The sequence below is a fragment of the Anguilla rostrata genome, chromosome 4, assembly GCF_018555375.3.
Source record: "Anguilla rostrata isolate EN2019 chromosome 4, ASM1855537v3, whole genome shotgun sequence".
Classification (NCBI taxonomy): domain Eukaryota; kingdom Metazoa; phylum Chordata; class Actinopteri; order Anguilliformes; family Anguillidae; genus Anguilla; species Anguilla rostrata.
The window spans coordinates 42,909,278-42,924,388 of NC_057936.1; the positions used below are offsets into that span (position 1 = coordinate 42,909,278).

The 15,111-nt window shown below is 41.8% G+C and overlaps 1 protein-coding gene across 2 annotated transcripts in view; it reads left to right on the top strand.

The window, feature by feature from the left end:
- Positions 1–15,111, top strand: part of LOC135254128 (gamma-aminobutyric acid receptor subunit rho-3) — a 69,987-nt gene that overhangs the window by 52,391 nt on the left and 2,485 nt on the right. Inside the window, exons 6-8 of one of the 2 annotated variants that reach the window (XM_064334104.1) lie at positions 1,821–1,958; positions 4,890–5,042; positions 9,019–9,212. In XM_064334104.1, the coding sequence (XP_064190174.1) occupies positions 1,821–1,958; positions 4,890–5,042; positions 9,019–9,212 (485 nt within the window). The remainder of the gene's footprint in view (positions 1–1,820; positions 1,959–4,889; positions 5,043–9,018; positions 9,213–15,111) is intronic. The other variant, XM_064334105.1, reaches the window with a different exon arrangement.

Genomic DNA, 15,111 nt, shown 5'->3' on the forward strand with positions numbered 1-15,111 from the left:
CTGGATGATATAGCTAACATTTTTATGTGTAGCAAAACCCATCTGGAACCACAGGGTTCTGAGAGAAGAACTGGTTCTAAGCTAATGTTGCAGGCTATATCAATCTTTTTTTTCTGAATATAGAGAGGGTGGCTAAAAAATGGATATAGACTAACGAACGCCAATCTAATCAAGTTAACCTCCCTTGGCTACAAAGCTAGTAGCAAGCTAACGTTAGATAGCTGATGCTGAGATAAACATGTTTGCTAACCGTCCATAGGCCCTAACGTTAACTTTCACATTACCACATAAGTGACTAACCTATCCGGGTGTGTTTTCAGGTGCCTGATAAAGTTTGTTTGTTTGGTTGTTCCAGAATCCTTTATTTTGATACCGCAGACGTTGCATTTAGCGATTCTTTTGTTTGGGCCTTGTGTGAAGTTATTATGGCCAAAGGTTATGACAAATGGCACAGCAGCTGCAGGTGTAGTTGCTGCAGCTTACAGTCATCTGTGGCTGCGTGCACCAGATGCGTAAGGTTACGCATGATAATAAGGGAGGGAATGACATTCAGCTCATCAGACATTTCCTTAATGTTAATGTGCCAAAAAAAAAATAAATAAATAAAGATTGTTCATGAGTCCCAAATCTCGAGTCCGAGTCGAGTCTGAAGTCTTTTGAGGACGAGTCTCAAGTCACTGTGTGTGCAACTTAAGTGCAACTCGAGTCCAGGTCGCAAACTCGAGTCCCTATCTCTGGAATCAGGTTATCTAACAAAATTACAGACCTTTATTTTGATAGTATGTGGAAAAAAGGAGGTAAAAATGTTTTTGATGTTTTTTATTGTAGACAATTAGCAGAGGGTATTTAAGCAATCCTTGGGTGCGTTCCAACTGCTCCTTTTTTCCTTTCCTTGTCTCCTTTCCTAGTGTGGAAAGCCAAATGGGTCAAAATACATAAAATTGATGCCTGGAATCACGCGTTGGCAACGTCAGTTCATTCCATTTGCATATTTTATCTCCTTGCTTCCTTTCCTTGCTCCTAGCTCCACCCATCGGAGGACGCAAGGAAATGAGTTAAGGAAAGGACGCGGGGACGGAGGAATCAAGGAAACGTGTATAAGGCAGTTTGAAGCCCCATCAATTACAGACCTGGCAGATGGGGAGAGTTGGATTCACAGGTGGAACATTATGCGTCACGTGGTCGTATTTCCTTGCTCAAGAATTATTTGGGAGCCACCTAGCTCCTAGCTCCTTGAAGGAGCATTTAATGGGTTGGAATGTCCTCCAACCTGTGCACCTCCATCGATTTCCTGGTCCGTCAAGGACCTCGGAGACAAAGGATGAATACAACAAGTGATTGGAATGCACCCACGTTGACAATTTCACGCATTTTTTGACTCATTTGGCCTTCCATATTAGGAAAGGAGGAAAGGAAAGGAAGCAAGGAAGCAAAAATATAAGTGGTTGGAATGCACCCCTAGTCCTACAGTTTATGTTGCTAAATTTCATGTTTTAAACTCTCTGTTTTAAGAAAAGAGAAGGCTTTCTATCCTCTGATTTGCTGGAGCCTTTGTGGCCATAAATGTGTTAATGTGACAAAGGATGTTGTGATTGGATGATGGGAAACAGAGGCTGTCATTTGCCATAATGCCCCTTAACCTTTAGAATCCTGTTCATTCAACGCTGAAAGATGGATATTGCTGGTAAGGAGTACTTTTTTATGGCATGATGTGATGTTCCACAGCTGTGTGTAAAGGTGTGTTCTTCCCTTTTTAGAGACGTGCCACTCATTTTCTTTGCAGCACCCCTCAACTCCCTTTCTTTTTTCCTCTCTCCAAGATGCATATAATGAGAATGACTTAATGCTGTACTGGAAGAATGGAAACGATTCATTAAGAACTGATGAGATCTTGCTCTCTCAGTTTTTTATTGAAGAATTCAATCCTTCCAATGGGCTAGCCTTCTACAGCAGCACGGGTATGTGTGTATCGCACATGTATGTCTGGGGATGCGCATGCGTGCATATGCATGTGTGTGTTTATGTGAGTCTGCATGTGTACTTGTGTGTCCATGTGCATATCACTGTCAGTGTGCGCACATGCGTACATATGAGTGGATACCTGTGTCTGCTTGCATGTGTCCTGCTATGTGCCTGTTATTGCCCAGTGTGCTGTTGCTTTTGTTACATGGTGCTCCTGAAAGAGTGGGCAGGGACTCTCAGAAGCCCATCCCCAACTTTCATTGCCTTCCTTTAGGACAGGAGAGTAAGGCTTCACAAACCCTGCAACAGTGAAATAGAATTTTGGATTTGATATCGGATAGGTTTATTACATTACATTAATTTAGCAGATGGTCTTAAACAGAGAAGCTTACAATGTAAGAGAACATAAGTGCATTTACCTGGTTATTATGAGAAAACAGTGGCAGACCTGGCTAAGAACATTCCCACCCGGGTAGTCTGTGATTGGCCAGCAGCTCCATCCACATTTCTAGGGGGGTTGCTGAAGCCTCACACTTCCTTCACTCTTCCACTCTTTCAGCAGCTCCAGATTCAGCTGCCTGCTGCTCTAGCAGAACTTCACCTCCTTGACCCCCCCCCCCCCCCAACCCCTTACACATTCCTGCTTTCTGCATAGGGTGGCTTATGCTGTCTTTCCTGCCTTTCCTCTCAAACTAGCAGTAATTACAATAATAAAACATAAAAATACAATATTAAGTTAGAAAAATGATAGCCTGTCTAATTAATGTATGGTCTACACTGTGTTATTTTTGGACTATAAACTCTATACAGAGTGCCGTGCTAGACACCCTGCTCCCAGACCAACAATAAATGCAATATCACTAAAACCTTAGTGCAAGTTAACTATGCTAACCAATAACCAAAATACAGATTCTGAATACTTACAGATCACACATCAATATAAAGGTCTAAGAAAAGAAACAAAACCATAAAAAATGTAATTAAATTTATATAAATACGATAATTACCTGAATTACTACAAAAGTTGGGAGTGCTTGGAGGTGGAGATGGGAGGGGAACCAAGATCAAGTCTGATGAGGTTGATATTCATTACAGTCATCTTGACTGGGAGAGAGGTTAGCCAATCACCTTGAAGTTGTGGAACAGATAGATCTGGCCAGGATGTAATCTCTTATGTTTCATTGGTGGTAGTCATATTCTATTAAATACAAGTTTTAAACTTTATGTGAACTGTAAAAGTTAGCCAATGAAGAGGGATGAGGAGGGGTGTGACAAGAGCTTGCTAGTGGACAAGTTGTGCAGCTATGCTCTATATTTGCAGTGTGGTTCAGTTGCACAAGTAGGGAGATGGGCAAGAAAGGAAATGCAATAGTCCAGACATCAACTTTCAGCACTTAAGATGTGTTGACATCTGTAAGGAGAAATAACTTGGAAAGAGAAGGTAGGAGAGAGGAGGAGAGAGTGGGTAAAATGAGTTGTTTGGATAGGGGGCTGTGAAGTCTGGAAGAGTTGGCATTGTCTGTGATCTGTGTGATGTGGTCTGCAAAGTTCACTGCAGAGAGGGTAGAGGGGTTCTATATTAAGCTTTATATTATATAAACATTGCATACATTTTTTTGGTTTGAAAAACTTATTTTAGCAGGTGTATTAGAGATAAGAGGGCAGACAATAGAGAGAAGAGCTGTGTCGAAGCAACAGAGTCAACAGAAAGACACGTCAATGACTGAAGCAATGGGACAGAAATAAAAATGCCAGAAGAGAAGGTTGCATGAGAAAGGAGTGTCATGGAGGAAGGTTGGGAAGGGGGTGCAAGAAAGAATCCCAGCTAATACAAAACGTTCTCACAACGTTGCTGCAATGTAATGGCAATGTTACAAGTTTGGAAAAATTCCAATAACATTGTGAAAACATTTTTGTGTTAGCAGGGGTGATACAAGATATTGTTCTGAGAGATGGAGGAGAGTAACCATCGGGTTGCCGGAGGAGTATGCTCTCGGGAAGACTAGGCTCAGCTGCTTGCCTGTGAAGTGCAGGGGAGGTGACTGTGTCAGAGTGATGTGAACAGACAGGAGCAGGGGAAGGAATCTGGATAATCCAGATGAATGTCGCAATCACCCATTAATCCATGGGGGTTCCACCCTCTGGGTAGGAGCTGAGAAAGATATCTAGGTCCTCAAGGAAGTTACCCATGGGACCAGATGGCCTGTAAACCACAACTATGTATATTCTTTATGAGTTGGTGATGCTAACTACATGAAAGGAGGAAAGCTGAGAGAGGGTGAGAGCAGGGAATTATAACAAGCAAGGTCTGCAACCCAGGCTTCTTTGCTCTGCATTGCTTTGCTCTAGGTTCAGCTGCTGAGCCTGTGACTAAAACTCATAAAAGAGCAAAGATCAGGGACCAAAGTGCTGTAGTTTCTGAGGGGGAAAATTTTGTCGCAAAAGTGACAGTACGTGCAAACTCCATTGACAACCCCTACCATAGTTATACTAACAACAAACTCTGCAAACAGTAAAAGAAGTGTAGTAGTGTGAGTCTTCCATTAACATGAGAAAGTGTTAATGACATGTGTTGCATTAATATTTGATGATGGTAGGAGCTATAAATATATAATAAACTGTAATCAATCCATTCTCATCAGTTTCAGGCTCAGCTGGCTCAGCTCCCTGCCTTGCTGCTTCTTTTATGACAGAAATGAACATACTGCACATGCTATGTCTATCTTTTGTATGTCACTGCTGATCAAATTGGCTGGTGCTAACTCTCTCTCCCTCTTTTTCCTCAACCTGAATTTTTTCTCAACCTTATCTCTTGTGCCCATCCTTCATCCTCTCATTCTTACATCTTTCTCATCCTCTCTCCTGCTCTCTCCATCTACCCTTTCCCTCTCTCTCTCTCTCTCTCTCTCTCTCTTTCTCTCACTCAGGCTGGTACAATCGGCTGTATATAAACTTCATTCTCAGGAGACACATCTTCTTCTTCATGCTGCAGACCTATTTTCCCACAATGCTGATGGTCATGCTCTCCTGGGTGTCCTTCTGGATTGACAGGAGAGCGGTCCCTGCCCGAGTCTCTCTAGGTACGCACAAATTCCACCCAAATCCCCCTCAACTATTGTACATAGTTACATAGGCTGAGAATGTACATAAACTCTTTTATAGGAGAAATCACCATGTGCTCTCACCATGCTTTCAAAGTATGTTGGGTCCTTAGTTTAGAGTCCGGAATATGTCATGACCCAACGATCCAACTCATTCATGTTCACGTGCTTTATAGTCAGACAGTTGAAAGATAGATGGAGATGATTGATTATGTGCCTTATGTGTGGCTGTGCATCAGTTCTTGTTTGGTGGTCTACCCTCCAGCCAAGCAGTTGATGAGCTGGCCAGTGCGCAAGATAAAGTCCTATGATCTCAGAATGGATGTTTGGACACTGCACCAATGTCTCCCCCATGAAACAGCCAGAATGTGTGGTACGCTGACCACACATTCTGGCTGTTTCATGGGGGAGAGATTGGTGCAGTGTCCAAACATCCCTTTTGAGATCACAGGACTTTATTTTACACACTATCCTCACACGAGGCACCAATTATGTCGGGAAAATGACAATATAGCCTTACACGGGGCACCGCTTATGTCGGGATTATATTTCTATATTCTCACATTGGGCACCACTTATGCAAGCAAAGCGGTATAAGCGCACAATTAAAAATCAGTCTCGTAAAATTACAGTTATCTAGACTGATCGACCATAAATTTGGAACTTCGATTAATAATCAAAATGACAAATATTAAGGATCAAATAATTAAATCAAAGATTTAAGAGATAACCGGAAGGATGTAGTTTTTGGATAGGCTATTTTGACTCATATTCTCACGTTCCAGCAACATCAAAACAGACACGGGTTTAATACAATTATTTATTAAACAAACATACAAACAGAACATACACAAACTAATCTTAATGGGGAAACTGCTAAATACGGGAAGGTAGAGGTGTGAATGCCTGTGTGGTTGCGCGTGCACACGTGTCTCTTTGTCTGTGGACGAAAGGGGGAAGGGTAAACGGCGGGTATGTGTGGGGTACAGTGAAACCGGCGTGACTGAATTACTGAGCTCAGCTAGGAAGGAGTATTGCTTCCAGTAGTGCCGGAGAGTGAAGCGTAACTTCAGCTGTTGTGGTTAGTTGGCACAGCGTTGGGCGTGCGCTGGTTTCCACGCGGGATGGATCAGGCTTTAGTCGCTGCAGGCGAGCTAAATCAGCAGAGCCTCATTGCTGCGTACAGTGACTTTATCTGTGCGTTTAGATAAATCGGTGACTGCCACAATCTTAGGCGTTCTGCAAGCCCTTTGAATTTGAGTTCTACAGAGTTGTGAGAACTCGAGTTAGGCCCATAGGAGTTCCACAGTATGTGGGCACTCAAGGGACAATGGGAGAGGACGCAGGAATAGAGAGGGCGAAAAGAGAGGCGAAAAAGAGAGGGGAGGGCGAAAAGAGAGCGAGTGATTACTGTCCCTAACTTTTATACCTGGTGGGGGGATGGGGGACCCGTGGAGTGTGATAAGGATCTTGAATGCTGCGTGCACTGATGATGTCATCAGATGCGTGTCAGATGCGCTGCATGTTCTTAAAGAAAGTAATTTCCATTTGGACGGCACAGACTGACCGAGTGTGCCTACAACACTAACTGTGGGTTGCCAGAAAAAGGAGAAAAAATATGTCCCAGCAATTAGATGTGAGCCTGCTTGTGGTTTTGGCATCCTAGGTTCAGTTTCTGTAGAAGGGCTTATTTTATAGTTCTGTGCTGTGTTCGGCACTCAGGAGTAAGGTGCTACAGTATTACTGTGCTGTGTTCAGCACTCAGGGGTAAGGTGCTACAGTATGACTGTGCTGTGTGCAGCACTCAGGAGTAAGGTGCTACAGTATGACTGTGCTGTGTTCAGCACTCAGGAGTAAGATGCTACAGTATGACTGTGCTGTGTTCAGCACTCAGGAGTAAGGTGCTACAGTATGACTGTGCTGTGTTCAGCACTCAGGAGTAAGGTGCTACAGTATTACTGTGCTGTGCTCAGCATTCAGAAGTAAGGTGCTACAGTATGACTGTGCTGTGTTCAGCACTCAGGAGTAAGGTGCTACAGTATTACTGTGCTGTGCTCAGCATTCAGGAGTAAGGTGCTACAGTATGACTGTGCTGTGTTCAGCACTCAGGAGTAAGGTGCTACAGTATTACTGTGCTGTGCTCAGCATTCAGAAGTAAGGTGCTACAGTATTACTGTGCTGTGTTCAGCACTCAGGAGTAAGGTGCTACAGTATTACTGTGCTGTGCTCAGCATTCAGGAGTAAGGTGCTACAGCATGACTGTGCTGTGTTCAGCACTCAGGAGTAAGGTGCTACAGTATTACTGTGCTGTGCTCAGCATTCAAGAGTAAGGTGCAATAGTATTACTGGGCTTTGTTCAGGTGTACTACTGTATTGAACACAGTGCTACAGGATGCTGTGAGTGTGTCTATTTTACATCTGTGTTATCAGTTCTGTGTCGTCAGATCATAAATCAGCACAGCTTTTCAAACACAGAAATCCCAAAATCCTGTTGAGTCCATTTAGGAAATCAATGCCAGTAAGGTAGGGGAATGGAATTATGTATACAATTCTTACAAAAGTATTCAGGCCTTTGACCAATTCTCAGACTTCACTGAAATACAAATGATATATTGAAAAATGTAATTACAGCCTATTTAATTCTAACTAGACTAGAATCACAAAATAACTTCTTGTGAAAACAAACTGAAGTGATATTTTTTATTAAATGCTTACAATTGGTATGCAAATGAGCAAGAGTTATGTGTGTAAATCAGCATAATTATGTGACTTTAGGAAGTAGTTGTGCAGTTAGAAAATGAAAAAATTACATGTCTGAACTTTTTTTCAGAAAACAATTAGCTTTTTAGTAACAAATCATGCAGTTGCAGTTTTTTTTAATGATTGATTTCTTAATACACTCACATTTCAAAACACTTCACTCAGTTCTCTGCACCAACATGCAGCTTGCCACAACAGATAGTGTCACAGGAGAAATGCACCAAAACTGCCAAAAGGAGGTTGAAATAATCAGTGAAATCATCTGACTGAGTTCATGGGTGGAAGAAGCACATGGCAGGATTTTTACTTTCTGTCCCCTGGACTTTCCACCTCTGTACTCTACACCTGAACCTTGCTGTACAGAACTCAATAACTGTACACCTGAGCACACCTGTATAGCACTTGATCACTATGTACTTCTACAGTAAGAATACCAGTACAGAACTTTCTCAGTATGTATACTTGAGCACCACTGTACAGTATTATATTTATGTGTTTACCCAAGTACACCTATATAGTGCTCTGTGTGTATTGTAGATGCTGTTTAACTTGTGCTGTGGGTGTGGGTACTCAGCTGTGGAAATACACCTGCCATTGTTTTTCCCACAGGAGGTAGTGTGCCAGTGGCGTCAGTGAACCAGTGAGGTTGTTGATATCAAAGACGGTTCTAGGAATAGGGCGGTACAAAGGCATGACCTGGCTGATATACAGGTCATGTCCTGCCATAGGGAGAGGTGACTGAGAGGGCTTTTCTGCTGACAGCTGTAACTTGTATGATCCTGCAGAGAATACACATGTGTTTCCCAGCAGACTCTGAAGGGTAGCAAGATAGTATATAAGGTGCTGTGGAGAAACAGAGGGAGTTGGGGGAAATGCTTGGGTGACTAATCAGACTGAGCTGGATCCTGCACTTACAGCTGGTAAATATTCCAGTGAAATTGAGGGTCTACAATCCTGTGTAAATTGTGTACTGTTATCACACAATGCAAGCAAAAACACCATGCTTCAGAGGTAGTCCACTGTATGCTTTGCTGGAAATCACAATGTATGTTTGTTGTTTTGTGTGCGTTGTTTTGTGTGTGTATGTATATGTGCATGTGTGTGTATTAATTTGGCTATGCTTGTTTTGTGTGTGTATTACCTTGGGTACGTTTGTGTGTTTTTTGTTTGTGTGTGTGTGTGTATTTCTATGCAGGTATTACCACAGTACTGACCATGTCCACCATCATCACGGGAGTGTCGGCCTCCATGCCCCAGGTGTCATACGTCAAGGCAGTGGACATCTACCTGTGGGCCAGCTTCCTCTTTGTTTTCCTCTCTGTCATTGAGTATGCTGCCGTCAACTACTTCACCACTATTGAAGAGATGAAGAAGCTCAAGAGGGGAAAGGTCATCATCAGTTTGGGGGTCATGGGGTCAGAGGTCACAGGCAAGAGACTGTGGGCCATATTTACTAGGGATTTCCTGGGCTTTTATAGATGCTAACGAGACAAAAAGCATTTGTCCATATTTCCTAGTGTGCTGCCCCAGAGGATTTCACAGGTAAATGGTAAATGGACTGCATTTATATAGCGCTTTTATCCAAAGCACTTTACAATTGATGCCTCTCATTCACCCATTCACACACACTCACACACACACCAACGTTGAAAGGCTTCCATGCAATCAGCTCATTGGGAGCAATTAGGGGTTAGGTGTCTTTCTCAGGGACACTTCGACACACCTAGGGCGGGGGATTTAACCAGCAACCCTCCGACTGCCAGACAGCCGCTTTTACCTCCTGAGCTATGTCGCCTCCCGGGTGAAATGAGAGAAAAGTAGAATCCCTAAATTTTAGTATTTTAGGGTGTTCTGATGTTAGCAAAAATATGGGAGGAGAGAATGGAAATTTATGCATATGACCTGATGGAGCTGACTTATCATGGCTGGTGGCCATTACGACAAAGGAAATTGCATCTGTTTTTTAACACCTGGGAAAAGCAGGTGTTAACTTCTTTCCGGTGCAAGATTGTCATGACGGCTGTTGCCATTCTTTGTAGGAGACATCATCAGTGCATGTATATGAAAGGAGAGTCTTTTTCTAAATCAAATATTACTTTTTGGCATGTCAGAGGAGAATGTAAGAATAACTTACAGGCTTCACAATCATGCCATATTCCAGTTACTGGATGAGACTGATCTGGAGCCAACTACAAAATGAAGTCGCAATCCCTGCAGCGATAAAGCTCCTTTCCATGGTGCATTTCCTGCCTTCTAGGTCATTCCAACGCACAGTTACAACATTAGCTGGTATTTTCAAATGCACTGTTGCAGGTGTTGAAAGCCATGTTGTGTTGAATGTCTCATTACATGACATTTCCAAATAAACAAGAGGCCCTTCTTGAAACCAAATGGGGATTTTATTCCATTGCTAATTTCCGATACTTGCTAGCTGCATTTGACTGCACACATGTTCAACTGATACCCCCATCAGCAAATGAGAATTTGTACAGAAACAGAAAGCGCACATATTCTATCAGTGTCCAGGTTGTGTGTGACTAAAACGTCATCACAAATATGGTTGCAAATACACACGTCTCCTTCATCTTTAGGAACAGTCGCCTGTTTAAGAAGTTGAGAGACGGTGGTGGAGATGGTTGGCTACTGGGTCCAAAATTAAACATGAAATATTAAAACGGTTTTATGAAGTTTTTACTAATGAGACTGTGTAAAGAGATGTGTTAACATTCTCTTTGCATATTTAAAAGTAACTGTGCCTACACGTTACTGAAATCTGTCCAAAACTCAAATTCAGGTGCAGCAAGGAGGTGTGCGCACCAGAAAGGTGGTGGAACACATATTCGGTATATCCAAGAGCCAATTTTGTTGTCGGGACCGTAGTGGTGGAGCCCTCTTGTACAACCCAGAGAAAGTGGCACAGGTGTCTGTGGTCTGCACCATGCTCCACAATATTGTGGTGCGCAGCGAAATGGCTGTGGAACTGTCTGAAGTGGAAAGAGGAAGAGAACGGGGCTAAACCCATGTGTATGGGGAATTGGAGACAGAAGTGTTCAGAAGTGATTTGCAATTTGCTCTCATGAGCACTTTTTATTTATTTTTCAGCTGTTCTGTTCATGCAAAATGCAGTAAGATCAATTTAAAGTTCATCCAAGTTAGATAATTCAGGACTAATTGTATATAGGCTATAGTTTTCATGAACTAGCACTTCTGCGTCTGCTGCTACACTGCAGCTAATAATGAATTTCAGGGTCCAATTAGCTGCAGCTGAGCAGAATAAGCAAAAGACCCAGTTTGTGGAAGCTACTACCCATAGACGACTATTACAGAATTATGCAACTTTGATGAATCACCCCTTTAATTAATGATCTTATTATATGCCACCTTCCCTTTGGTGCATCAGTTGATGTCTTGTCAGTGTTTTTAAGTCAATTATAGACCTTTTCACTTCGCCGACAGCATTTACTTTAGCTGTGATTTCCTCCCATGCAGCTTTTCTTCTCGTCCTAAATACCAGCAGTACATTTGAATTAACTTGCTGCAGCTGTGCTTATTTACATAGTCAGTCTTAGTAAATAACCCACTAAATTGCAGCAATGCAGAATTTTGCAGCCCTGATGGTAATTTGTGGCATGCTTAGTAAACATGGCCCTGTGAGACTAGAACTACAGATTATCTGTGGTAATATCATCTGCATTCCTTCCATCTATATCACCCAAGGTCACTCGTTCATTGTCACAGAATTGTCTTTGGTCATTTCTCTTCCTGAATATTCACGAGGATCAAAATGTATCAGATTGAATCTTCAACACTAGGGAAGACACCCTTAATGGCACAGAGCAGACCATCTTAGCTCTAGAATCGGCAGTAGAGTATCTTGTGGGTGTGAATCTAAGAGACTGCTCAGTACCAGTTTTTTGTTGCCTAAAAACTATGAGAAAAAACTGTCTCCTGCTGGTCTATGCAGTCTATAGCTCCCTCTACTGCCCAATCAGAGACGTTATTCTATGATAGGATACCAGATAGATAGTGAACTTATTGAACATGAAACTGAGACTATTCCTGGGGAAAATACAGGGGTCTGGATCTGCAGTCTTCCAATTCATATGAACATCTAAATCTTGCATAGTACTTGTACATAGTACAATCTTGCAAATTCACATTCATTATCATATTATACACTGTGTACATAATTATTATGCAAATGTTTTTTGGCAGATTTTTAAAAATATTTTAATAGACACAACATTATAAGTGATCCCAATTCATTCCTTGCAGGAAAGTAAATGTTATATATAGAAAACACACAGATTTTTATGTTACAAGGGGGAAATATAATGATTTTTCCAAAACCTAGATGTGCACAATTATTATGCAACCAGGAAATACATTATGTTGGAAATACGGTAATTTGCCAATAACCTTTCTTTTCTAACACTTGTATTAGTCTCATATCCATGGATTCTGTCAGTTTTTTAATGGGATCGCGCCCAATTTTAGCTGAAGCAGCCAAGAGAGATGCCCACAGGCTGTTCAGAGATGTGTACTGCTTTCCTTGGCTGTATATCTCCCTCTTTAGGAGGGCCCACAGGTTTTCAATTGGGTTCAAATCAGGTGAGCAAGGGGGCCAAGTCATCATTTTACCATCTTTGAACCCTTTGCTGGCTAGCCAATCTCTGGTGTACTGGGATGCATGGGATGGAGCATTGTCTTGCATCAGTATCATGGACCTTTTGAATGATGATGGCTTCTTCTGGTACCACTGCTTGAGGAAGGTGGCCTCCAGAAACTGGCAGTAGTTTTTGGAGTTCATTTTCAATCCATCTTCCACTCGAAATGGTCCAACCAATTCACTGTCGATAATACTAGCCCATATCATTATCCCTCCCCCACCTTGCTGGCGTTTCAGTCGAACTGGTGTGCGATGTCGGTCAGCAATCCAGCCACGGGACCACCCATCAAGTCCATCCAGTGTCACTCTCATCTCATCTGTCCACAACATCTTTAAAAAATCTGTCTTCATGTATTGTTTTGCCCATTCTTGACGCTTTTGCTTGTGTTTATTATTTAAGAGGGAGGCTGGTTTTCTGCCTTTCTGACTTTGACAATCATGTGAAGCACTTTGCACCTTGTGCTTCTGCAGAGTCCAGGAAGGTTGCAGTTCTGGAAGATGATGGCACTTGAGGCCAAAGGGTTCCTGGATACTTCCTGTTTAATTCTTCTCAAGCCTCTTGTGGTTAATTTGCGTATTTTCTTCTCAACGCGTTTTTGGCATCCCTGTGGACTCACAAATCTCTTGATTGTGCAGTGATCACAACTCAACATCTTTGCAATTTCAATTGTTTTGTATCCCTCTGAAAGGCAGTTAACTATTTTTGCCTTTTCATTATCTGTTAGGTCTCTTTTTCGCCCCATTTTCCCAGCAGCAAAAAGCTGCCTAATAATTATGCACACCTGAATTTAAGGCATTCCTCACTTTAAGCCAAATGCTCTCTCAATAAAGCAATTAAGTCACCTGAAAATGTTTACACTGAGTGAATAATGAGGCTAATATGGTTTTCAGTTGAAAGAAATGCTCTTGGAGATGTTATTTCATTAGAATATGGACTTGCATAATAATTATGTACACAGTGTAATGCATTAACTTGAACAAATCATCAACAAATGTGTACACAAAAGATAGTAATGTAAAAGAACTATCTATAAATGGACATGTGTTCCTTAGAAGAGATTCTTTATCTTAATTGTACTTTCAGGTGTAATTTTAAAAAACAAATAAATAGTTTATTTATTAACTTCTCATCCTGCAAGCTTTAGTATTGGGGAAAATAACACAAGTAACATTACTGATGCATACCTTAAAGTATTAATCTCAAAGATTTTCATTAAAATAAATGTCTTTTAAGTCACTATCTATCGCTGCATTGGGTAACACAATGGTGATTGAGCCTGTTTTTATATTCATTTATACTATTATTATCATAATTCATGATTAAAAAACTTGGTGTCTGTGGCGACATTCCCGGGAAAAAATCACAAGCGGCGCACAGTTAGTGACGCGTGAGCGGCGTACTGTTTTTTCCGGTGTCTGCATGCGTTACAATAACAGAGAAAGGGGGGGTTGGGGGAGTTATGGAACCCTAAAAAGTTTTTTTGTAACATGAGAGATCATATTATTTGTTGATGTAGATTTCGTATTACATTTAATGACAATGTAACTTTACTAAATTACATAGCTATTTGCACAGCTAACGCTAGCTACCGGACCATGTCAAGAAAGACAACATTAGTTTAGACAACGTTGCGCACAGTATCCATCTCTCATATCAGGTAACGTTGCGTTAGCTAGCTAGCTAATGTAATTAACACAATCTAATGTCGGCTAACAATTAGAAAAAAACGCTAGCTAACGCTACCGACCGGTACCGACCTTGCAAATCGTCTCTCGAATGCAAGGCTACCTTGTTGCAACGTTGCAGTGTAGCTAACTTAAGGCCAGTTCAGATCAATGATTCGCAACGAGACTGGGTGCAACTTGCAAAATTCCAAGATGTCTGATTGTAAACATTCTAAAACTGCACTTGCCGATTTGACAAGGACGGTCTTTTAAAACCTCAGGGCAGGCAACGGCTCTGCTACTAGCCAGTTCACACTACTGCAATTTTCTCTGCAACATTCTAAAACCTTTTCTCCTCATTGCGAATCATTAATCTGAACTGGCCTTAACGTTACCGTTATTTACATTGCCATCGAGTTCATCAATATATTATAATGATCGGAATAAAGCCGGGGTATGTGGAGCAGAGCCGGGTCTGATTTCTGAAGACGTCATGCAGGAGAAAACTAAATAAAAGAATACGGCAGTATGGATTAGCCCATTAGTCCATGTGGGTTTCCTCCGGTTACTCAAGTTTCCTCCCTCAGTCCAGAGACATGCAGGTTGGCTAATTGGACACTCTAAATTTGCCCATAGTTTGTGTGACTGAATGGTGTGTGTGCTCTGTGATAGATTGGCGGCCTGTCCAGGGTATATTCCTGCCTTTCGCCCAATGCATGCTGGGATAGGCTCCAGCACCCCCCACGATCCTGCCCAGGATAAGCGGGTATTGATAATGGATAGATGGATGGATGGAATTTAACATGTACCTGTATGTAGTCCCATTTGTTCTGTGCTCCTGCCTGCCCTCTAGCGTTGAAAATATATATTAAAAAAACAGTAAAGGGGTTCTTCCCATTTAAGATTCTTTGGTTTCAGCTTTAGGCTGTATCATAGAACGTATGTATGTGTGTG